Source organism: Ictidomys tridecemlineatus, chromosome 7 (genome assembly GCF_052094955.1).
Source record: "Ictidomys tridecemlineatus isolate mIctTri1 chromosome 7, mIctTri1.hap1, whole genome shotgun sequence".
Classification (NCBI taxonomy): Eukaryota; Metazoa; Chordata; class Mammalia; order Rodentia; family Sciuridae; genus Ictidomys; species Ictidomys tridecemlineatus.
The window spans coordinates 127,470,653-127,497,149 of NC_135483.1; the positions used below are offsets into that span (position 1 = coordinate 127,470,653).

At 37.9% G+C, this 26,497-nt stretch overlaps 1 protein-coding gene across 1 annotated transcript in view; it reads left to right on the forward strand.

The window, feature by feature from the left end:
- Positions 1–445: 445 nt before the first annotated feature.
- Positions 446–26,497, forward strand: part of Galnt5 (polypeptide N-acetylgalactosaminyltransferase 5) — a 44,016-nt gene continuing 17,964 nt past the window's right edge. The window contains exons 1-3 of the mRNA XM_005315785.3: positions 446–2,453; positions 16,696–16,862; positions 18,322–18,441. Coding sequence (XP_005315842.2) covers positions 1,009–2,453; positions 16,696–16,862; positions 18,322–18,441 — 1,732 coding nt within the window. The 5' untranslated portion in view covers positions 446–1,008. The remainder of the gene's footprint in view (positions 2,454–16,695; positions 16,863–18,321; positions 18,442–26,497) is intronic.

The window sequence follows — 26,497 nt, forward strand, 5'->3', positions numbered from 1 at the left end:
ACAGAGGCTTCACATTCTAAAACCATCACATTGGTAATGAGGTTCTCAACATATGGATTTGGTGGGCTCACAAACATTCAGACCATACCAAACGTGCCTAGAAACTTTTAGAGCAATATGACAAATTAAGTTTGTGTCTATTCAGTTCAGTAATAAAAACAGATGGACTGGTGAGAAAAGAATGGCTTGATTTACAAAGAAATATTTTTATAACCCTCCAGGAAACCTTCTGAATAAGTAAACATCCACCTCCAATAGTGAGTATTTGCTGCGCCCCTTCTTGAAGTTATTAACCTCTTCGAGATGAAGCATTAAAGTTAGAGCACCTGGGTACCACAGGGTTAAAGAGCAGGAGTGGGGTAGGTGGGGTTACAAACCAGGAACACATGCCCTCCAAGTTAGATAGCTTGCTCTCTGTTTAATTGCCCTTAAAACCACACACACACACACACACACACACACACACACACACACACACACACACTCTCACCATAACAAGGAAGGTGAAAGCTGAATGAAGTTTTCTGGGTAATGGCTTGAAATGTTTTCCTTGTGAGAAGTGGTGTTGAGTTACAGCGAGCAGCGGAGAACTGGGAGGAGAGAAACAGCAGCCCCAACCCGGCCCCCTCCTTTTCTTGGGCTGGTAGAAAGGTGGACATGGGCTCCCGGAGACAAGACAAGTGATATGTTGAACTGTCCTGTGGCTGCAATTGTCTGCTCCCGGAGAGACCCGAGGTCAGTGTTTACCAGGGTTTAGCCAGGGCCAGTGGAGCAGGCACAGATGCGCTGCTGTGAAATGCCACGCAGGCAGAGACTGACAGGCGGTAGGAGCTGAGCTTTCCCCCTGGACTGCTGTTTCCTGCTGTGTTCAGGGGAGGGGGTGCTTGCTTTCTGGCAACTCCTGCTGCTGTTGCTGCTGCTGCTGCTGCTGCTGCTACTTCATCTCTTTCTCCACTCCAGGTAAGCAGACTCAAAGGGAGGGCAGGCTGCAAGGGAAGCCTTTGTACAATGAACAAGATCCGAAAGTTTTTCCGAGGAAGTGGGCGAGTCTTGGCATTTATATTTGTGGCTTCTGTCATCTGGCTGCTCTTTGACATGGCAGCTCTCCGCCTCTCATTCAGTGAGATCAACACTCGCCTCCTCAAGGAAGATATCGTGAGGAGGGAGCAGATAGGATTCAGAGTGCAGCCAGACCAAATGAAGATCCTTTACAGCAGCATCAAAGAGACGAGGCCTCCCCAGAGGGGACATGGGAAGGGGGCTTGGGGCAAAGACAATTTTAGAAAGACTGAGGACAGTGTGCACAAGTTTCAGGATCACTTGGACCCAACACAGAGGCAAAGAAAAATGAAAAACAACCTGGGAAGGGACAAAGTGGTACCTTTGTGGTATCCTGCACATCTACAGAACCTCACAGGGACCCTTACCAAGCAGAAGATGGAGGGAAGAGACAGCAAATATGAAATTTTCTTCCATCGGGTGACATCAAATCAGACAACAGCTCAGAGGGCTTGGAAAACCCCATTTGTAGTGGCAAAAGGAACTCCATTAGCCAAAATATCTGTACATACAGGACCTGTCAGTGTAAAACAGGAGGCCCAGAGGAGTCATAATCTCAGCAGTGACACATCAAAACCAGCAGGTGGAAGGGCCCTGAACATGACCATCACTCTTAGAGCAAAGCAGCAATCACAAGCAGTCGCAAACGAGAGGACACACCCTGGTGGCTCATCAGTGCCCAAATCTAGGGAAGCCATAGCCTTAAAACAAATTGTGACTCAGAGCAAAGAGCTAAATGCAAATAGACACAAAGTCAATAAGGGTCTTCCTTTTTTCAAGTTCATTGCCAGTTCCAGTCACTTAAAGAAGCCATCTATGAATGAGACATGGTTGGGAGGCATGCCAAAGCATGATGGAGTCAAAGTGGCTCAGGGGAAGAGACTCGACTTCCCTGAAAGCCATGTTGTGATTGTAACTAAAGAGGAGGAATTAAAGACAAACACCAACGAGGTTTCCAACTCTAAAACCAAAACTATATTACCTAAAGTATTGGGGGGAAGCCAAGAGAAACACATTTCCAGGAATAGGAGCGAGGCAGATCTGTCTTCACTTGCTTCACAGAGGGCAACAGTGTCTCAAACCAAAAAAGCCTTAGGAGGGCGCCTGGGGACTGCAAGAATCAACTCGACTACCAAGGCACAGCATGCAGAACGCAACCAAAGTCACACAAAAGCCCCTCCAACTCAACACCAGGGGATGCACCAAGTGTTACGAGTAGACGTGACACTTTCTCCAAGAGACCCTAAAGCTCCAGGTCAGTTTGGACGTCCTGTGGTGGTTCCCCCTGGAAAGGAGAAAGAGGCAGAACGAAGATGGAAGGAAGGAAACTTCAACGTCTACCTTAGTGATCTGATCCCAGTGGACAGAGCCATTGAAGACACAAGACCTGCTGGGTAAGGCTCATTCTCTTCTTTCTTCAATCCTAGGTATTTGGGCTTATATACAGAAACATTTATTTCTAGATAATTTTGTGTGAATTATAGTCACTCAGAACTAGAGAAAAAGCAATTATTAGATACTAGACAAACATTCTACCATTCACAAAGTGAAAATTTCTGATACCAGTACATGCATTTTGTTCTGTTTCTAAGCTGACTTCTCTGGCCCTCACCCCTATTAGCTCAGGATCCATTTCCTTCCCTGTCTTGGCAATCTATTAAAATAACTAGATGAATTCAACTCACAATAAAGTATACATGAGTGGTGGAGCTTGAATTGTAACTCCATTAAAACACTGACATTGGAGTAAGTTCTCAATTTTGGAAATTTTAATTATTGGAAAGTTTGTCTGGAATATATCTGGGAACTGAGCATAGATAAGAAATTTTATAAACCTCCTTAGAGTCATATCTCAACCAGCAGAATTCTGCCTACTCATGAATAGTGATATCCATAACAGCAATGGAAAAAATTGACTTTATTCCCTAAAATTTAATGTTCTTTGTCAGTAAGGATGGTAGACATTTCAGGAGTTCAGTTACACAGGAGTAATAGTGTTGGGAAAAGTCCATCAATAACTAGCAAGCACCTGCAAAACTACAAGAACATAATAACAGCAATCACTTTTATTGGTAGAGTTTTACCACTTAGGAGGAGCCTATGTATACATGGGTGAACTTCACAAAAGCCCTGGAAAGGAGGGGCAGGTCTTAGAGTTCAAATGAACTGATGAGGATGCTCATAAATTATGTCACTTTTCCAGCTCTATTGCTGCCCAATGCACTGGCCTGAACCAGTTCCTCAAAGAAATTCCTAAAACTCCATCATCATTGGTAGCATCAAATCACCAGTATTTGATCTGAATCAAATAGTTGGATTTCTGGCTCTTCCTAGCTCACTTACATGTGGGGATAGGTTGAAGCCATATGATGGCCATTAATGGATATCATAGCTCCGACTATGCCTTCATATGCAATTCCCTGAGCTAAACAATATTTGCCTGGAAGTTAGAATTAGAGGATGTCAAGATTGAGACGTGGCACATGTAGTGGGTTAATAGTGGCCTTGTTTGGCTTTTGTAGAAAGTTATTCTTTGTAATCTAGGTAGTAGGGGTACAGTTCATTCACTTTACTAGGAGGGAGGCACAGATAGTGAACCTTATTCATCTTAGATGAGGAGTACTTTGATGTGATATCAGCCATAGTGAGGTCATTATCAACCTCCTAGGCATTGGCAAACAGCTATCAACCACATACTAAGTGCCTGCTAAGACCAAGGACTGTGCCATTCATATTCCTTACTTTGCTGATACGCACAGCCTTAAGCATTTACAGATGAGGAAACTGAGGCCCTGGGAAGTGGCATTGTCAGTGATGGTAAAGCTAGTAATTCAACAGAAATGATTACAATTCACGCTCAAAATTATGTTGTACTTTCTCATCTTTTGCTGACCTCCCAACTAAAATCACCAGGAAAAGGATTCTACAAATTATATTAGTCCAACTTGACTCTGAATTCCTGTATACCACAGGGTTGTATATGCTAGTTTTGAACATAGAATGCCAGGGAATGAAGTAGTCATTAAAGCAGCTTCATTTTAATATGCCTTCAGTGGCCCTTGCAGACTGCTCTGGAGCCTGGGGCAGAATCAGACAGCACAGAAGTTCAAGTTCCAGCTCCAAACTGGAGAAAGGACCAGAGTGTGGGCCAAAAGCTGGCAATAATGATGTTATCACCCATGTGATTTATTGAAGGCTCAATGACTGCCAGTGCTTGTTAGTTTCTCTAATTTGGAAATGGTGCATTGCAGCCCAGAAAAGTCACAGTCAGGTTCTGTCTTCTGCAGAAGGTTGCCCAACCATAGCAGAAATGAACATGTGTGCTTAAGAGGATGAGTCAGAGAGCACATGGCCAGGCCCCTCCCTTTTAGCACACAACCCACCTTGGCTAAATACGCTCAAGCTCTGGACAAACTACCTGACTGATGCTCTACTCCAACAGGATGGAGGAGATAGGCCAACCAGGAGGGAGACTAAAATGGGACTCATGAGAGGATTGATAGCCCTTTTGTGTTATTCTTACTTTAAAAAGGATATTTTCTTGTTGTTTTGTTTTTTCTTTTCCTTTGCCCAAACACTCTGACTATAAATATATGCATATTATATATTCATATAGATAAACTTTGGAGAAAAATGGAAATGAGAACCTTTCGGTTCATTGTATAGGTAAGATTTTGAGTGAAATGTTTTAACTGATTTTATTTGTTTTCAGCCTTGCTCAATATGTATTTGAGATGTCTTACCAGAACACACAATATGATTTTTAATATAATAGATTTTAAACATCACCATAAGGAGAAAATTGTCCAAAAATATGTGTCTGTGTGTGTGTGTGTGTGTATACGTGTGTTTAAGAGAGAGAAAAATATATATATATAAACATGGACCTTAAAATTAGCTCCAGTAATAGCCTACTGCAACCTTGAAATTCAAAAATTTGGGGGGAATATGTTCCTTGCTGACTTTTATATTATCCCCAAATCCGCCATTATAGATTAAGTAACACGGTAACTAGCGTACCATAAGTGTTCATTGAATATAGATTGAAGGAAAAGAATAAAAACCAAAGATTTGCTATATTCATTTAAACTCACTTCCCCTAAGTAAAGATAATAACTAGTTATAAATTAATAACATTTTGAGAATGAAGTAACCAAATTATTACAGCAAAGATTATCTTTAGGAAGAGGAGACAGGCAGGGTTGCCAGGAACATGTCCCTTTTTAGTTCTAGAATCAGACTCTCTCTTCCAAACCTGCTCTCTCCTCCTTTCCCTCCTGAGTCCCAAAGAACTAGCCTAAAATGTTGCACCCTCACAGCCTTTTCCACAGCACAAGCATTCCTTTCTGCCAGTGTTGTGTGCAGTATCCATTCCACTGCTGCCCTTGACTCTCTCTTGCATGAGGTATATGCCATTTTCTTCAATGTGAGCCCTCAGCACAAGGAAAGTCAGTCTCTTGACCCTTTCCTACACATGATGCTCATTGCCTCCCCATCCCAATCATTTTATAATTTGTGTCTTTCCACAGCCTCCTTCCCACTCCTTACATGGCCCTCATCCTTTTCTCTCCGTACAGGCTTATTCACCAATATCCTAAAGTCCATCAGGGACCTACCTCCACCTGGACCATGACATGACTGTGACCTGTAAATTCCAATGAGGTTTAACATAATAGGCAGCCCTCCTGGTTACTGAAACACTTGGTTGGGTTCCTTTCACTAACTAGAGGCTGGAGCATTTCCCTCTTAGTAAAATTATAAACTTCAACACTTAACTTCATATTGTACTCCCTTATCCCTGAACATGGTGCTGTGTGCTCCAAAGATTCAGATTTGTACAATACAGATTTAAAAGGTATGTTTTCCTGAAATAATTATTGAAAATTGCTAACTATTTTAACTGAATAAATGAAAGGTGGAAATTCAAGTAAAGCTTGCAATCAGTCATTTTACAATATAATAAGGACTTTCCAATTTTCCTTTTGAATATGTAGAGTATATCAGTATCTGGTGTAAGATAAATGTATCCTGTTTAACACTGTGATCTATTAATTCATGTTTATTTATTAGTTCATATTTTGTTATTGTTTTGTTTTTTTTAAACTGAATGTTTGATTTTCAAGGAAGAAAAATCTATTTTGTTTATGAGTGTTTTAAGTCAATAAGACAGCACAACTTCATTGTAGCTTAGAATATTTATTTATTTGTTTGTTTATTTATTTATTTATTTTGGTACCAGCGGTTGAACCAAGGGGATCTTAACCACTGAGCCACATCCCCAGCCCATTTTTGTATTTTATTTAGAGGCACAGTGTCCCTGAGTTGCTTAGGGCCTCCATTTGTTGCTGAGGCTGGCTTTGAACTCACAATTCTCTTGCCTTCTGAACCGCTGGGGTTACAAGCATGAATCACTGTGTCCAGCTAAAATATTTTATTTCAAGACATGCTTAAAATACTCCTTTCACAGTCATTTGTAAGTCCCATATTTAAAATTCTTTCTTATAAAAAGATGACTTTAAGTACTTTCTCTTAATTTTTGAAGTTTGTTTCTATCAACAACAATCAACTCACACACACACACACACACACACACACACACACACACACACACACTTTGCTGAAATATAGTCCTATCCAAAAACATGGGGCAGTTCTACTTGGAAAAACTTGTCTCCTAGCCTGCAGAGGTGGTCAAGATGGAATTCCACAAATGGACTTACTTTAAGAGTGGACTTCCTGCTTCTGAATTTAGAGAAAAAATGATAAACACACACACAAAAATGTTTGCTGCCAACATTTAAAGTACAATAAGTATGGTACAAGTATGGTACGCTGGTCTACAACTGCTGCATCATAATGCTACTTGATGGCCTAGCTTAATGCTCCGAGTTCCCTACAGAACTCTGGCAAGCTCCTCAAAGAAGCAATTAAAGTGGGCCTTTATTCTTTTAGTCCAAGCTGGGACTGTCAACCAATAATTTGATTCCTTCCTACACAGCTAAGGAGAGTTTTCTTTCAGCACGTATGAAAAGCAAAAGATAGCACTGTGCCTTTGCCACAGACCAGTATAAATTACTGAGGAGAAAGGAAAACTTTCCGGAACCTTAATTTGGACTCTACCAGGGTCAAAAAACATAACTAACGAACGAGTTGCTGGAGGAGGTGGAGAAGCTGGAAGAAAGAAAATAAACAGATCATGTATGCGCCCAGACTTCAGGCTTCTAAAAGCCCATCAGAAGAGGAGAAAGAAAAAGTTAAATGAAAGTCATTTTTTTGTTGTTGTTTTTTACATGGGATGAAAATGTTGATTGATGAAATGAGACTGCTTTTGTGATTGATAGTGATTTCGAGAACATTTTCTAAAATTAATGAGAGAAGCTGTGACATCTCTCTTAGAATCCATCAGAGTAGTAGGAAAAAAAATCTCACAATATAGATTTAAAAGTATTCTTTCCTGCATTCACCCTTTGGGTGAAAGCAATGCAGTGGTGTGTGTGTGTGATGATGAGGGGGTGCACACGCACACATATGCAATTCTGAGTATGTGTGTGTATGTTGGGGCAACTCGGTGCTCTGTTTCACTGAAAAGCCACATAGGAAATAAAAGTAAAATTTTGTTTAAAGGTGAAAGCTAAACTATAACATAGCAAAGGTTAAACATAGCCAAGAATTCATTACTAAGTCTTTGGATACTTTTATTTATTACATTCTTCCCACAACTAGCGGAACAACAGAAAGATAATCAGAGGAGAGAGATGTAAAAAAGAAAAAAAAATCTGTTACTAATGAAGAAAACAGTTAAACAGCACCTAATTAATGTAAAACTGAGAAAAGCTAAAGCAACTCAAATTGCTCAATTACCTAAATACTGTCAAAGACCTAGAAATACTCCTGGGAGAGAGTAATTAGTAAATGTAGGACTCTCAACCTATTCACACTGCTTTTTTCACACATCTAACCCAGGGCCCAATTTAACCATCAGCCTAATTTTATCAAATTCTTGATGTAATATTGCCCTGGATCCTCTTGTCCTAGAAAACTACTTCCTGTCAGGCTCTTCTGGCTGACCCATTCAGAACCGAACTTCTTGGGAGGAAAATTACATTTTTTGCACAAGGGTCAAAATGCACAGAAAAAATAGCAAGGTTTAGTTGCTCTGCCTTGTTGTTTGCTTTTAAAAATGAAAGGAGCTTTTCAGAGTACTTTGAAAAAAAAAAATGTGTAGTATGCCAAACTCACAGATGAAGGGAAATACATGCGGAAAGGCAAAGTAACTTGACCTAGATCTCACAGCACACAGTGGCAGGGCTGAACCCCAACCAGCAGTCTTCGGATTCTTCACTCCGTAATAACCCATTTCGCTCTTACCCGGCTATTATCATCACCGGCACCTCCCTTGGCCAATAAGTATGGCACGCTTGTCTACAACTGCTGCATCATAATGCTCACACAAAAGAAATGTGTATTTATTTATCCAGGCAGTCATGTGTGTGCGTGGACTTTTACACGTGAGTGAGTGTGCCTTTATTCTACCAATTCTTACAGCAATTCCATGAAACAAATTCTCTTAGTTTCATGTGTTTTACTGGTAGAAAACTGAGACTGTAAAGAAGCAAATGATATATCTGCTGTCCCAGAAACCTAAGAGCAGATTTGAGAAAATTTCTCAACTTCTAATTCTAGTGCTCTCTCCACTCTTTGTTTACTGATAATCATATGACGCTGGAAGAAATTAAGACAGATCTCTTCCTTATACTTAAGTCAGGGGTGTGTAAAGGTAAACACAGCTAATGTGGCACAGAAAGTCATCGACTATTCACATTACATAAAGACTCAGAAGTGATCTCTGTAGTCCCTTGTGTTACAGAGAAGGTATGTGGAGGAAAGTGACTTGCCCTAGGTCATACACAGCAGGAGACAGAGCACCACCCTCAAAGTGCCTTGATTTCCACCCAGGACTATTTCCATCACATGACACCACCTCCTGACCTTCTCCCTCCCATCCCAGTATCACCCTAACAGCTGCCTACTCAAAATAGACTATTGTTAAAGTGTTGAATGATGATGATGGTGGTTTATATTTCTAAGCCTGAGTTCAGTCCCTCTGATGGATACACCCTTGCCTCAGCAACCTTGATGTCAGTGGCCAAAGCCTTTGGAGTTGGATGTTGAGTGTGACTTAAATGTTCTCAGGAGCCAGAGGATTTTGACTGAGCATTGGGGATAGTCTCCACCTAAAAGTACAAAACACAAACGCAACATTTTTATATCACTATACCCTCTTATCAGTGAGACGCAAAGAAGCCCCAGTAACTCTAAAGTTTTGGAGAAAAAAAATATATATATATATAATTCTAGGTAGGGATATTTAGCTGGGTGCTTGATTCTCCTGATGCTCCGGAAGATGCCAAAGCTTGAGAAGTGAAGGCCCTGAACACACCCATAAAGGTTGCATTTGAATTGCCAATTGAAGTTAAGAAATTATTCTCCCAGCCTTCTGGTTCATACCCGAGGAAACTGAGACTTGACCCCTGTTATATCTTTTGGCTCTGTTGGAATAAAATGAAAAATTTATAGAAATAAGAGAATGCTATTGCTCCCTCAATCTTCTGATTTGAATCCTTCTTTATTGAATAGGGTGCATTCAAATCAGGTTAGTGGCTGAACATATAGCACACAGAAGCTGAAAGGGTAAAGCCCAGCCTTTCTGAGTTTCCTCATAAATTATTGAGTACTTGATAGATTCCGATTAAAGAACTACACTGGAAAAGAGCCTGGTGCCCAGTCAAAATGTGCATATTCACACTATGGGGAATCATGAGTCTCATGTGGGCTTTTACCCTGAAGTTTACAAGATATTTTTTTATCCATTATCTCTTCAAATCTTCATTCTTGTTCTGTGATATCAACATTATAAACTTCATTTTAAAAGTGAGGGAAGTGTGCTATTGGGGAGGCTGGTGAGTGACTTGACCATGACCATCTGGCCAGTGTCAAAAAGGACTCAAAGTTCAGTCCCTTGCCTTCTTCCTCAAGTCCAAAATCTTTCTGTCCTATCATAATCATATCTCTGCTGTGTTTGGGATGGTGAAATTTTCCACATTAGAGTCTCCATTTGTTTGGAGTAATTGATTGGCTATAGTAATTAAAACCTAGACTTCCTCCTAACAAAGCAGTTTAGGTTAACTTTTTAAATAGAGCACAACACCCATAGACTCTACATGCCTAATTTGTGTAATAAGTGTGCATATGAAATCAAAATATGTTTTTTTAACCTCAACAAAGTTTACACATCTAGAAATATCTTGCATTTAAAATAGATTTCACTTGAGCTACAATTTCTTTACCATAATGTAACAGAAATCAAAGTTTACAATGGGAAAATAGGCACAGAGACAGTTTACTTCATTTGGGTCAATGCAGGAAAACTTGAAATGGTTTTTACAACCTATGGAAACTAGGTGAAACTTGATGCCTGATACAACAGTTAAGAATCTGAACTTTCTGGTATGACCCATTATGCCTGTTTACAAAAAGGAAAAGAAAAAACACACTGTTTTTTTTTTTTTCTTCAAGACACCTGAAAACATGATTAACATGCTTGGAATGTAGGAAATCAGGCTCTTATCTCCGTCACCCAAACTGAGGTACACGATGAACTTTTGTAGATGAAACCTCAAGCATTTCCTTCACATCCCTCCTCACCATCCTTTAAACCTGCCTCTTACCAGCCACCAGCATGATCTGTACCCCATCATCTCCCCCAAGGCCTTTGGCAACTTAATTCCTTAAACACATCCAAAATACTTGTTTGTCATCATTGGCAAAGAGTCTCTTTGTTGGGATAGTATCATCTAATGGAATCCTCCATGATCTCTCCATATGGATTTCTAATGATGAAATTGAGGTACCATGATACAGTGAGAATAAAGAAAGTTTAGACATTTGGTAATTGGAGATCTATTTATTTAATTCTTAATGTATTTTGATTTGTCACTGGATCTAAACCAACCAAAATTTAACCATAAAGCAACACTCAAAACTTCATAGCTAGTCTTCTTGATTCACACAGAATTTGTGCAGCTGGGCTTTGCTTCTTAGAACTGATTTTCTTTTTCAGAGACAAATGTTCAACAAACATGGAAGTGTGAAATGTGTGTTAATAATTACATTATAAAATCAGAGATGTGAAATCATAGGAAGACACTGCTCTCTTCTATTCCCTCCCTTCACTCTGTTGTTAAACTCCTCTTAGCTTTACTTCCTCTTTCTGCACCCAGAGCCACAGTGGAATATTTAACCACCATATACCAGACCCCTCAAAATCCTCTGCCAACCTTTTCTTTCTGCCTCACTACTATGATAACATGTACATTTGGATTAATCCAGTAGCTTCGTTCATCTCATCCTGTACTCAGGCTGTCAGGTATTCAGACAAAAATTTTGCATCCCCAACTTTATGAAAGTGCCCAGTGGCCCTCAAAAATCCCTGGCTAACATTTTTTCCCATCGTACACATTGACTGTCCCAATAGTCTCCATTCTCCTCAACCGCTATTTCATTAGCAAAGAACCTCCTTCCAATATGAGCTTCTCATCCTTTGCACATAAGTTTATCTGCTCACATTACCGTTTATTTTCTATCTCAGAGAGAAATATCTAATCTTCCACTATTTAAGCTTTAAATTTAAGTTTCATTCCATCTGATCCATTCAGTACATGTTTATCAAATATTTGTCATGTGCAACCATGCTAGAAGCTTGTGGTAATGTGAAAAGAAGGCAGATTTGACTTCTACTCACTAAAATCTGGATGTAGACAAAATGGAAAGAAAATTGATAAGTCAATATTATGGCAGAAGCAAAAGTGACTATAACAGAGAATAATAGAAGAGGGGCTGGGATTGTAGCTCAGGGGAGAGCACTCACCTAGCATGGGTGAGGCCCTGGGTTCAATCTTCAGCACCATATAATAATAAAATAAAGATTGTGTCCAACTACAACTAAAAAATAAATATTAAAAAAAGAGAGAGAATAACAGAAGAATGCACTTTCAATAGGGGAGCAAGAGAAAGCTTCTCCATGGGGGTTATATTCAAGCTAATGCTAAATAAAGAGAAGAACTCAGCCACAAAGGCATGAAGAGGCTAGGAAAATGGCCCCAAGTTAAGAAAATAACAAGAGTTAGAAATTTAACATTATGAAAGACCTTAAAGAGGACCAAGATAGCTAGGTAAAGTATATGAGAGGAAGTAGAATGACAGCCAGTTGGAAGATGAACAGAGGAACCTCGAGCTATAATGAAGGAGATATATATGTATGTATGTATATATATCTATATATGTATATATATATATATATATATATATATATACACATATATATTTTTTTTTGCTTTGTCCAATAGGGATTAACTGAAGGATTTAAGAAGGAAAGTGGCAAGGATATAGCAAAGAGAGAAAATAGAGTCCTATCAGGAGACTTTAGCAGAATCCTAGAGAAAGATGGAGAAAATTCAAGAATGGGGTGGGGGAGATATGGAAGTTTAAAGAAGTTGGAATTGAGATGTATTCTGGCAAAACTAGGGGCAGAGCTGATAGATGCCTTTTGTTTGCAGCCAGGAGGAGTGTGATGTCTAGAATGGCATCTACATGATGAAAGCATGGTGGGTAGTGAGAGGGGAGAGTGTAGATAACCTGCTACTCTGGGTGGGGAGAAATCAAAATTCCTGTTAAAGATACTTTGTGTGTAAGATGCATGTGAGACATGCAGGGAAGATGTTAAGCATCATATTGAACACATGAGTCTGGAGTCAGAGGTGAAATCTCATCTAAATATATAAATTTGAGACATTATCATACTGAAAACTGTGGGCCCGGAGGGGATCATCCAGTGACATCATACACAGAAGAAAACATCCCAGGACCCAGCTCTGAGAATCTTCTATCAGAAATTATGAAGAGATTAAAAACTAAGGAATTGAAAATGAAAAGCCAATAATGGGTGAAAATTCAGAAAGTGTCATGTCTTGTCCTTTGGGAACAGAAAATAAAAAGCAGGGTGGTGGTAGGAAGAGTGAATGAGGGAGATTAGGCTGGTTAATTGCATAAACTGCTGCTGTAAGTTTGAGAAAAGTAAAGTAACCTTACTTAATCCTACCAATTACTGATTTCTTTTTTCTTTTTTGGGGGGCAGGGGGGCGCGGTGCATGGTGTCAGCTCTCAACTCTCTCCGCCCCTTCCCTGGAGCCCATAAGTAGGATTGTGTTCCTCACCATTGAGGAGAGGGAAAGGAACACAGGTGACAGATTTGCCCTGAATCCCACCCTCCAACTTCTTTCCTTTCTAGGTTTCCCAGAGAATAGTCTTCAGAATATTCTCCATTCCTACATACACTGTTGGCTCTTTTTCCTTGTGCTATAGCCCTGCCCCTTCCCTACCTGTGAAACTGCAGTCTCATGGCTCAGGCCTTTGATGATCACTGCCAGAGAGATCTCTTACATTAGAGATTTTTTTTTTAATTGTAAAAGAATTTTCAGAATCTAAAGCTTTTCTAGTTCCAAAATTGTCCCCCATTTGTTGTTAATTATGCAACCAAGCACATTTTTTTATTTAAAAAACTTGCAATCATTTAATTCATATTCTTTTCTTTTTAAATTTTTGTTCTTTTATAAAATTAAGTGTTAATATAATGATTCATAATTTGGTATTTGTCAATTAACACTTTCATAGGTTTCATTTTATAAATTCATAGATTTCAAAGAAGCTCCAAAGATAGTTTTTTTAAGAAGAAGAAGAAAGAGAAGAAGGAGAAGAAGGAGAAGAAGAAGGTGTATTTTAACAATTCTGTAAAATCTATGTAAACCTACTTTTGTTTGAGGGATAAGGGGGAGGCACCCACATATTAAAAGAAATAATAGACACATCTGCCTTCAAAAATTCCATATTTTATACTTTATTAAATCCTTGAGGCAGACTGATAAAAATGCCCCCCCCAAAGATATATTTACTTCTTATTTCCAGGACCTGTTAATATTACCTGATGTAGCAAAAGACTGGATGTGATCTTTTGTGCCAAAGAAATATAATTGAGTATTAGATAAACAGAAGCTAGAAGAATTTTAGTATCATGTAAGAAAAAGTATAGATTATCCTGAAGATATTTTGGTAGGAAAATAGATGCTAAACATGCTACTTGTGTGGGCTCAGAAGGAAATAAGGAAGTTTCTATTATCTCTGTGAATACGAACTATGAGCATTGTAAGTGCTTCTTGCTATGGCTCAAAAAGAAATGTGGAACAAATTATTGGGAACTGGAGGAAAGACAAAGTGTGTTAAGTAGTGACAGGAAGCCTGAATAAATTAGCAGAACTTGCAAGTGATAAATATTTTAGCTAAGGAGAGTACCAAGCAAAGTGTTCAAGGTATGACTTTTTTTCTGTCCATAGTAAAATGTGGGAGGAAAGAGATGAATTGAGGAAGGAACTGTTGAGCAGAATTTTTATTAATTTGCTGCAGTAGCCACAAGAAACTAATATGGCACTTAAGTGAGGTCAGGAATATCTTATATTATTCAGATTGCCAATTCATAGATATTTTGTATAGAATAGGGTTAAGATTAGTTTAAACAGTCTGCTATTTTATGTTAACACTATATACCTGATCATTAGATCAAGATACCTGATTAAAATGTTATTTTGATTTTACACCACTTGAAAATTTAGCACCAGTGTTAAACCCTCCATTTAACTTTAAGATCAGTCATAAACAATATAGAGAATAAATCAATTTTTAGATTAGAACATAAGTGCCCCAACTAGACTATCAGTGCCTTTTGAGTTCTTATTCTGTTCCTTGTTATTTTTCATGTAGTTTTGTTTATTGTTTATTAAGACACAGATTGTCAGACACTATGCAAACATTCTGAATTGGTTTTCTGAGGTTGTGGACTGGATAGGTACATTTTCCTAAGGTTTTGTTGGTTATTATGATACCCAGCCATTGATATTACAGGGCATAGCTGGATTTGCCACCCATCTCTTGAGCACATTCTGTGAGTCAGATATATGCCAAGCGTATTTTAAATCTCTGCTTCATAGTTGGCAAACTAAGGTTTAAAGAAATTATATGACTTCATAAAGCCAGTAATTAGGGAGAACTGGTATTTGAGCACATATTCATCTAATTCCCAAACCCATACACCTACTACAGAAAAACTAGCATAGAGCAGTAGAATGAGAACCATTTGTTCACATTGCCATATCATTCTAGATGAATGATACCAGGTGAGTCATTTAACTTCTCATTCTTCGTTTTTATTTCTATTTGAAGAAGTATCGAATAATATTTATCTCAAGCAACTGTCACACATAATTAACTAATAATTTACATGCACATAATAGTATTTTCCTAGCTATCAAAAGTATCAAGCCAATGTGGTTTGTTCTATTATGATTTTTACTCTTCTCTATTTGTCATTTATCAAATAAACAAAGTATAATTATGTTATTCAATAGAGGCATCAGTTCTCACAAATGTCACATCTATAAGCAGCTGCTTCTATTGTAGACTTAAGACTTTCTGAATGGTTGCTTCTGGAGCCAGACTGGACCAGAATTTCAGTCCCAGCTCTGCCATTTAAACTAGTTTCTCCCTGATTTCAGTCATTCATGTGTAAAATGGGGAAGGAGGATAGTAGAGGTTTAAATCAGAATGAGGCACAGTGTTTATAATATTTATCTATGATCATCATTAATTATTACTAAGAGGAATTGTGTTGGTGGGATGGCAAATGCTCTCTGTGAGGCTCCACTGGGTGCCTTCTTGTAAGGAGTAACAGGTGGGACCTAGAACAGTGCCAGCAATGGGGCAGGATAAACTGCAGATCATGGAAAAGACCTGAGACCAGTGGAAAACCACCATTTCCCATCCAGCCTGCTCTCATGTCTATGCCAACAATGTAACTTCAACTATGTCTACTCTGTAGCAGAGTCTGAGCAAGGACTCTCCAGATACAGAGGGAAGCTGGAACATCATAATTATTTGGTGCATAAATATCATACCATAAATGCATTTACATGCTGAGTAGAAGAAAGAACATTCCTTTTGGCACTTGGCGGATGGCCAGTTACAAGGGTAATCATAAACTACTTAGCAACATCAAAAACCTTGAAATGCTCTATTCTGGTATATAATTTAATAATGATCACAACACTAGATTTAGTGAATTGCTGTGCCAGGAACTATGCTAGCTCTGAACCATCATCACTAATTTATGAAACTTTGAATGACCATTATCTCACTTTGCAGATGAGGAAATGGAGCACAAAAGCTTAAGGAAGATATGAATGGTCCCTGTATTCTCTGCCTCTTGCCTTCATAGGAAGCGCTCCTGGCTCGCATTACTAGTTCTTTACAGCAACTTCTGCTACTGGTTACTGGTTATTTTGCTGCTGCTCTTTTATTTTGCATGTACTCCTTCCCCCAAGAAAAGACACTTGCTAAAATGATTATTTATATGTAAATATATATGTGTATAAATAGAGGATTGTGTTGTGTGCATGTGTGTATTGTGGTGATAATGATTCTCAAACCATCTTATGGATTTCATCTTTATACTTTGCTTCTATTCTGACCCAGGTGTGCAGAACAACTAGTTCACGATAACCTCCCAACTACCAGTGTGATCATGTGCTTCGTGGATGAGGTGTGGTCCACTCTCCTGAGATCCGTTCACAGTGTCCTCAACCGCTCTCCTCCGCACCTCATCAAGGAGATTGTGCTGGTTGATGACTTTAGCACCAAAGGTACTAACCTACTCAAGCTTTCTTCCGAAATGTCGACATTTGGTGGGAGGCAATAGTAGTTTGGATCGCAAAATTACAGTTAATTTGATAAAATTCATAAAATTCTAAATCATTGTTTCATGTGGAGACTTAGAGGCATGAGTTTAAGCATCTGTAGGACCTGAACTCATCTGGAACTTTGTTCAGCTACCTACCTCAGGCTCTCCTCACCTATGACTCCCCTACACACATAGAAGTGATTTTACAACTACAGCTCTCTGAAGATACACACTTTGAATATCAGAGTCCAGAAATGTTCCGTACAATTGTATAAGACTTTCTTCATAGAATCTAATAAGCAGAAGTCCCATGTTAATAGAACAACTTTCCTATTGGTGTTAACTAGAATTAAGTTCTATGGAAAACAAAGAAATGGAGATTCTGTTCTTCTTCCTCAGGGCAGATTAAGTGTCAAGTTAAAGGTGCCAAAAATTCATTTCCAGTGGGTCCAGAGAGATGTGGTTTCAACAGAGTTCAAAAACAGAGTCCACTGCCATCTTTAAATTTGTTGTTGTTTATTGTAATGAAGAATTTCACTCTTGGGGTTTTCAAACAATTTGTGTATATGAGTGGTCTCACAGGTTCAATTATTGGCACATTATAAATTCCAAAAACACAGCCCATTTCATTAAATTTTAGAAAATAGCAAAGAGATGACAGTGTTTCTAGAACAGTTTAGCCTTAATCACACCAAGCTCAAGAAGCAATGTGATACCCCAGGAAAACTGAAACTTTAAGAAGTGGCCTTGAAACATAAACAGAAAAATGGTATCTAGATAATAAGCAGTAAAAAAGTTTCTTTCTGAAAGGTAGGTCCAGATTTTGTGGGACCTGGAATTCACATAGTTCTCAGGGTCCTCCTTCAGAAAAAATAATACAAAATTCTTAGGAAAATGATCTGCAAAATATTCCTGGAAGGCATTCTTGCTTGGTACAGCTGTCAATAGCTTCATTGAACCCAGAAGTGCTGCAAACCACATATCTTTAAAATATCCAAAAATGTTCCTTTAGCTGGATCCCCCAATGAATATCTAAAAACATTTAAAAAATTGCCTGACTGAGGGAATATCCATGCAGGGAAGGGTAGTGGTGGCAAATGACCATAGCCCCACCAGATTCTTTTGCAAAATTTCCAGTTTGCACGCATGGCTTAAATTCTCTCCTGCTGCTGGAGAAATCCAGAGGCTTATAATATTGAACAAGAAAATGATATCAGAAAATAAAACTTTGCAAGAAAATGATATAAAAAAATAAAACTTTGCAAGAAAATTATGTCAGAAAGTAAAACTTTAACCCAAACAGTAAAATTTAGTGACCATAATAATCTCAGTTTTTGGAATTTGACATTACAGAGGCAATCTGGGTGCAGACCCAGTTACAAAGTTAACGTTTCTCCTTGTCTGTCCTTACTCTTATGTAGACTACCTAAAAGATAATTTGGATAAATACATGTCTCAGTTTCCAAAAGTTCGAATTCTTCACCTCAAGGAGAGACATGGCTTAATACGAGCCAGGCTGGCAGGAGCACAGAATGCAACAGGTAAGAAGCTACTCTATTTATTTATTTATTTGGTTTTCATTATATTTTTGCTTTAATTTAAAATATTTTCAAGCATACAGGATATTCAGAAGAATAATACATTGAACATTTACATATCCATCACTCAATTCTACCAATGTTTAACCTTTTGGAATATGTGCATTATGCACTAAACAGACAAAGACCCAGAAAGATGAGCGCATGTGCACACAACCATGAAAACACACACACACACACACACACACACATATATACATACACACACACAACTTTTTTGAAATTTTATAAAGAAATTTACAGACAACATGATACTGTACCACTAAGTATTTCAATGGGCATTGCTGAAGAATAGGAATATTCTCTTAAATAAGTATAATTTTTATACCTAAATAATGCCTAATACTTGTAAATGCTCTTTTTGAATTTTCTCATTGCTCTCAAACATTTTTTTTTTAAATTCAGGATCTAATTAAGTTTCATACACTGTATTATTTGGTCTCCTTAGTCTATCAATCTAGAATACTCAGTGCCATCTTTTGTGCTAAAAATAGTATTTTTAAAAAAATAGTCTAGGGTATTTGTTTATACTACTTTCTGTGTTCTGAAATTTTCTATTTCCTCATACTACCTACAGAGTGCAGAAGGTTAAATGTTACAGGCTAAATGTTTTTGTATGAGTAATATATATTTAGTAATATCTACTATTAGGTGATAAGAACTGTGTACTTCTTACTGCTTCATATAAAAAGGTATATAATGTCAGATTGTCCCACTGTCACTGATACTAACTTTGAAAACAGTTAAGAAGTTGACAGCTTGATATTTTCCTTGAGGGTAAAAAGTTGCTTGGCGGTTAATACTTTGATCCATGAGAATATGCTGATTTCTTGTGAGGTTTCACACAATGGTTTAGGATACACTAATGATCTTTGCTTGAACCAATTATACTGAGAACTGCAACATTGTTTTCTAATAATTTCTTCCTCTTGTTTTACCTGACAGTCATTTGTAATAAAGAATTACCTCTCTGTCCTGGCCCTCTCCCTGTCCCTCCCTTTTTATCTCTTCCTTTATCTTTATCTCCTACCCTCTCTCCTACCTTCTCCCCCCCTATTATATCCTCCATCACTATACTATGAATTTGTGGCTTTTAAAAATTCAATGTATATATTGCATCTTATTCCTTTTTTTCTTTTTTTTGCTCAACTTGACTTAGATTTGAGCCACTATAAGCCTGAGCCTTTTTGACCTGATCTCATCAGTATTTGAAACTTCAGTATCTTTATTTTGGGGGAAGGGGTTTCTAGTGATTTATCCAGAGGTACTTTACCACTGAGCTACATCTCCAGCCCTTTTTTTAGTATTTTATTATAAGACATTGTCTTACTAAGTTTCTTAGGGTCTTGCTAAATTGCTGAGGCTGGCTTTCAACTTTAGATCTTCCTGCCTCATCCTGCCAAGCTGCTGGGATTACTGCATGCCAGCCAGCCAGAATCTTTAATTCTTAAAGGTCTTCTCTGATCTATCTCTGTTCTTTCTATAGCTGTTTCTGTTTTCCCAAAATGCAATATATTCTCTTTCCTCTCCTCTTTTTAGTGTATGGGTGTTGGGGAATGAATGTCAGAGTGAATTTTGTCTGTCAATGAATTCTAAAAATAACAACAAACATTTGTGTTCATTTTTATATCTTTCTATGGAGGGATCTGCACCCTGTAATAACAGCTGATCTTATATGCCAGGTACTATTCTAAATACTTACTATATTAACTGATTTGACCCTTCCAATAACTGGAAGAGAGGCACAATCATTTCCTCTCTTCAAAGATGGGAATGGAGGTATGGCAGAGTTACAACTGACCCAAGTTCTCTCAGCTCATTATGGTAAAGCCAGTATGGGCACCAAACACCCAGGCTCCAGAGTTGGAGCTCTTGTCTACCACTCCCTGCTGCCTCCCAGCATCTAGTCACCACTCGGGGCCTCCTGCTAACCTCTACCAACTTGAAGTCAAGAGTGTTCTCATGGTCAATGATCTCCTCCTGGAGTTTTACTTCCTTGCAACTAGATCCTAAATTTAGAGCTCTTCTCCCATTGATTTGCTAACAAACTTCTTCTCATTTCAGTAGAAAATTTAAGCAAGCAACAAATACATCACACCAAACTTGGCATTGCAGTGACAACTAAGATTCTTAATATTTCATTTGGAAATATTAAATGGGATTCCATATTTAATTTCCTTCAGAATGTAATTATCTATGAATGATGAAAAATAGTAAAGAAATAGTTTTATTATTTAACTTTGAAGCTGAAGAACATTCCCAGGGTAATAGAACAATAAGTACAAATGTATTAATGCAGAAATAAGCTCAGTATATTCAAGGTAAAGGAGAGGTCCATTAGTCCTGACAGGAGCTGACTGGGAGAGAGTGGTAACAGATTAACCAGGACTGCAAGGCAAAAGCAAACTTTTGTGCATCAGTTAAGGAATATAGACATTAGTTTCAAAATTAAATTAAACCATGAAGGATATTAAATATAAGAGTTTAATTTTCTGGTTTTATTTTAAAAGCTCACTCTGGCTACCATGTACAGAATGGATATTAAAGAAATGAGAAAAGAAATAGATCAGTTAGGATGCTTTTTCACTTGTATAGGACCAGAAAGGTCCCATGGAAGCTGGAGGAAGCAGTCAGATTCATAATACATTGTGATTGGGGAAAGGTCATAGTGTATTACGGACACTGAGCCTGTAGGACTTATGATTAGATAAAAAGTGAAAGAGTGAGAAAGGGAGGAATAAAAAAAAATACTTGAACAACTTGGTGAATGTAGTTGGATTCTGATTTTGTCCATGAAGATTTAAAATGAAGATTAGACATCCATATGGAAAAAGTTGGTAAACACAGGGCCAAAAATGTGCTGCTGATACAGAGGGTTTTTCTCTGCCTACATGGAGCACAAAGTACGCTAATGATGACCTCCAGAATAGTCCAAAATGTCAGACAATGAGAGGCACTCTCCAGATGTGATGAGCCTGATGAAAATAAATTATAGTTGGTTACAATTATAATCCATAAAATAATTTCATTGAGTTTAGCAAACTCAAATGTAAAAATATAAGTTTGTTTTTTATGCTTTCATTGAAAACATTAGCTCAATTTCAGTGCAGTAATTTTCAAACTATTTTGACAATGATTTGTGTTGTGCAGATATAATCACATGTATATCTATGGTAGATGTTTCATCAAATGACATAGGCAATGGATTCTAACATTTTCTTTCAAATATTATTTGGTTTTTTACATTCTGGACAATCACACTAAATTGATTTAATAATTCACTAAGGGGTCACTAATCTCTGTCTGAAAAAAAACCCCAGCTATTTGTATCTTAATTGCTTTGCCACAACCTAGTAGAAAGATACTTATCAAAATATCTCTTTGTAAATTATAGTAAAAATAAATTATCTTAAAAGGAATAAAAAATAGATGTATACAAACCATTTTTCATACATACAACATATATTTGCAAATATAAACATATATAAATATACACCTATATACACATGTATATACACACACATACATATGTAGCCATTCCTCCATACTTATGGGTTCTGTGTGCATGGATTCAAATAACTATGGGTCAAAAACTTTTTTAAAAAAAATTTCATATGAACAGAACATGTACAGACTTTTTTCTTGTCATTATTCCTAAATAATAAAATAATAACAGCTATTTATTCATTTGTATTGTGTTAGTTATCATAAGTAATCTAGAGATAATCTTAAAAGTACAAGGATTTGTGTACATTTTATGCAAATGCTATGTCATTTTATATAAGGAAGTTGAGGACCTGAGAATTTTGGTGTCTGCAGAGGATTCTGAAACAAGTTCCAGTGGATACTAAATTATATATATAAATGTTGATACATATATATGTATATATACATATATATACATATACATATATATGTTTATATGCATATGTATATATGTATTAACATTTTATTTATGTGTAACAGTAAATTAATAAATTCCTCTGGCACATTGCTTAAAGTTGCAGACCATTTGTTCTCAATTTCTGTTCCCGTCTCCTGTAGATAGCAGGGTCTGTGACCCCCACTTTGAGTAGCATTAGTGGAGAGTCAATGCTTAAAAGTTTGGACAAAAGCAGAAAGGTGAGGGGTGATGGGTTAGTAACAGCCTTGCCTGAGGACACATCCAAGCTCCTTGAGGTACGCTGATCCCTGTGGGGATTCAAGGTGCTTCTGGATCCTGTTCCAGCTTTAGCTGAAGATATAATTTAGAGACAGGCTTTCAACAGGGCTGGCTGGCCTATGGAGACCTCTCAAGATCCCTGAGTGCTTCCCAGCCCTCATAGGTAGAGATGACCAAGAGATGACCCAGAGATGACCCAGAGACTGCTCAGGGCCTGAGAATCCATGCAAAACAGAGATCAGCTAAGATACCAGGCAGAAATGCTCTCTGGAATACCTTAGCCAAACAGAGAGAAAATATAATGAACTGAGTCTTATTTTAAAATGAAATGTCTGAAAGTGGAGCAAAGGCATTCCTGCATAGGAAGAGTCAAGAATCTAAAAGGCCTTGATAGCTGTTCTTCCCTAAAAATTTACCTGTTAGGGTTGTAGCTCAGAGGTAGAACACTTGCCTCAAATGCATGAGGCCCTGGGTTTGATCCTCAGCATCATATAAAAGACATTGTGACAATCTCCAACTAAAAAAAATTCTTTTTAAATTTTACCTGTTAAGATTCAAAGACAAGGGAAGCAACAGAAAGGCTAAGATCAGAATTCCAAGGGGATGCTGGCTGAAACAGAAGGCAAGCAGCCTGTTTTGGCGTAAGGGTATTATCTGTCCCTCTGAAAGAGTCATCTGGGAAATAATCAGTGAACTAACAGTAATCTCTCTTACAATGTATTCAGGCTTCACTATATATTCAGGCTTCAAGGTCTGTTGGGCTCTTTATTTGAGTCTAACTCAGGCAAAAAAAAAAAAAAAAAAAATAGGTCCGATCACTAGCATGAGGCAAATGAGGAGGTCAAAGGCCCAAGCAGGATTTCAAAATGTAGGCAATGATCTCTAAGAATCCTTCACCATGTGAAGGAGTCCAGTGGGGGAGCTTACCAGTGAGAGTCAAAGTAAAGATTGGATTCTCATTTCCTTCATGACAATTCATTTAGCAAAATTCTTGACATTGCTGTGAACATTCCAATGACAGTTACTAACTTTCAGTGACTGCACAAGTGACATCTAACTCCGGGCAACTCCATGATTTCCAGAAAGGTACCAGTGGACCTCCTTCTGCAAACCTGTTTCTGATACAGGTTAAACAGGTGGTTTTCTCAGTATCACTTTTAGGTCATTATGTAAAATGAAATGGTAAGCCATGCCAGTATCTCTTAAGAAACCCTAAACATAACACTCTAGCACTAATTAGTGCTGGCAGCAACTTGCCATGCTGGTCGACTAAATATAAGTTTAGGGAGAGTAGTGGGGTCTGTGCTCAACAAGGAGCCAAAACTGTTTGGCACATTGAGCAACTTTAGATAGGAAAAGGAAAATTCCTTTTTAAGTTACAATGAAACTCTTCTGCAAACAATTTAGCATTACTCAGACCTAGTCTTAGGAAACAGAAAATCCTGCCAGGTTATAATCAAGATTAGAAGAGTTATTCTAAGCCTGAGTTTGAACATTCATTGAAAAAAAAAGGAGAATACTAGACAGTTATTAAGAATTTTGGTATTTGGTAGATCCTAGAAAACATTCCCATAATGAAAGCTCAAAGAAATTAAGTGATTTATCCAGTGTGGTTGGGAAGAGCAGAAATGGAGATAAAAGCAATTAAAAACTTCAGTTTTATATCCTTTAGGGTCAGTAACACTGTGCACAGTGTCACACCCACTATCCACCACAATTAAAAATCCTGCACAGAAAGCTCTTTATTTGCTTATCTAACACAAACCTGAGATGTTATTTTAACATGAAATGTCTGAAAGTGGAGCAAAGGCAGTCCTGCATAGGAGGTTTCTCCTCTTTTCCCAAATAAAAGAATATAAAATTCCAGACTATTTTGTGCTTCCCTCAGATTCTAGTAACAGGTAAATGAGAATCTTTTTGATGATCTGAATCAGGTGGGACGTGAATGAAGATTTGGGGACCCATCCTGGTGCCCGTGGGCACTAAGAAAGTCAATCTAAGCTCCTTTGACCCTGTAAGCCTGTGATGGGGATGGGGACAGATGGTGTACTAGCGATGTTCTTTAAACTCTGGTTCTGATCTGATCGTGAATAGGGGTAGAGAGAAAGGAGACTATGGTTGTCAGATTCTACACCATTAGCCAAGTGGGTCTTCATAAGCTATGCCTGTGTGCCCTATGCATCTAGAAAACACTGTGAGCCTTTCCCCACGGGGGAGAAGGCTGTACAAGACGACATGTTTAAGGGATGTATTCCAACTGGAATAGCAGAATACCTTAAGCAGTGTAATTTTGTAAACAGCACACATTTATTCCTTATAGGTCCAGAGGCTGAAAAGTCCAAGATCAAGTTGCCAACAGATTCAGTGTCTAGAGAGTCTCATTCTCTGCTTCAAAGTTGTTGTGTCCTCACATGCTGGAAAGGCAAAGGAGACTAACTCCCATGGACAACTTTTATAAGGGCACTCATAAAATTCCATTCCAGAGGGTCCCATTGTGACTTTCTAAGCCCCTCCCCCTTAAATGGAAATAAAGTTGATTTTAACATATGAATTTGGGAGTGCAAATACATTCAGGCCAGAGCAGGAGCAATAATCTTCCATTATCAAATAAGCTGAAATGCCCTAAAACAAGACTCAAAGAGCATGATTGGGAAATGTAACTGCCATATTCAAGAGCAGGCAGATATCAGGGAGGCTTCTGCCTATAATAGTGGGATAAAATTGATCACTTTACCCTCATGCAAAAATCCATTGGCGACCAAGTGATTAATATGTGTTTGGTCAGCTTTTTTTTTTTCTTGCTGTGACCAAAAGATCTGATAAGAACAATTTTAAAAGAGGAAAAGTTTGTTTGGTGCTCATGGTTTCAGAGGTCTTAGTCTTTAGATGACTGATTCTGTTGCTCTGGGTTTGAGGTAAGACAAAGCTTCATGACAGAATAGTGTGAAGAAGAAAATCATTCAGGACATGGAAGCAGAGAGAGAGCTCTGTTCACTAGGAGAAAAATATAAACTCCAAAGACACAACCCAGTGACCTGTCTCCTCCTGCCACATTCTAACTACCTACAATTACCATCCATTTAATCCCTATAGTGGATTAATGTACTATTTGGATTAAAGCTCTTACAACTCGATCCTGTAAATGTTTTTGTATTGTCTTACAAATGAGTTTTGGGTGACATTTTATATCTAAACCATCACAATATGATACTTAATGTCATTGATTGATAGTTTGTAGATAATAATAATAATCTACCATTAGTAACTATTCTTACTTTATTCATTAAGCCTTCCCATATTCATTTAAAGTTCTGCCTCTTTCTGGCTTTGTTTACTTGTTTGTTTGTTTTTTAAGGAACACAAGCTATGAAATGAGCTACCAATTTTCTAATATCACATTAGCATTAATTGGCTAGGCAACCTTAGAAAAGTTACCTAAGTCCTTGGTTCCTCAATTTCTTTTCTTTTAAATGGAAATAAAAATCAAACCCATGTGCTTAGAACTGAGTCTGACAAAGAATAAGCACGTATAGATGGTAATCAGTGTTAGCTGAGCAGCTGATTATTAGAGTGGTCCATGAAAATAATAAGCCAAAATGAAAAGAATAGTCAAGCTTCAATCATTTACTACAACAGTATCAGTTAAATGCTAAACAGGAGAAAGAGTTGGTCTCTGCAATCCTGCATTTTTGCTTTAGAGATGATGATGGATGTTGATTCAGAGCAGAGCCCAAAACAAAATGCTCCTCCTGTTCCAAAGCTTTTGGGACCACGGTGAGAGATAGGAATGGCAAGAAACCAGGGAGCACCAAAATCTGAGTGAGAGTAGAGAAAAAT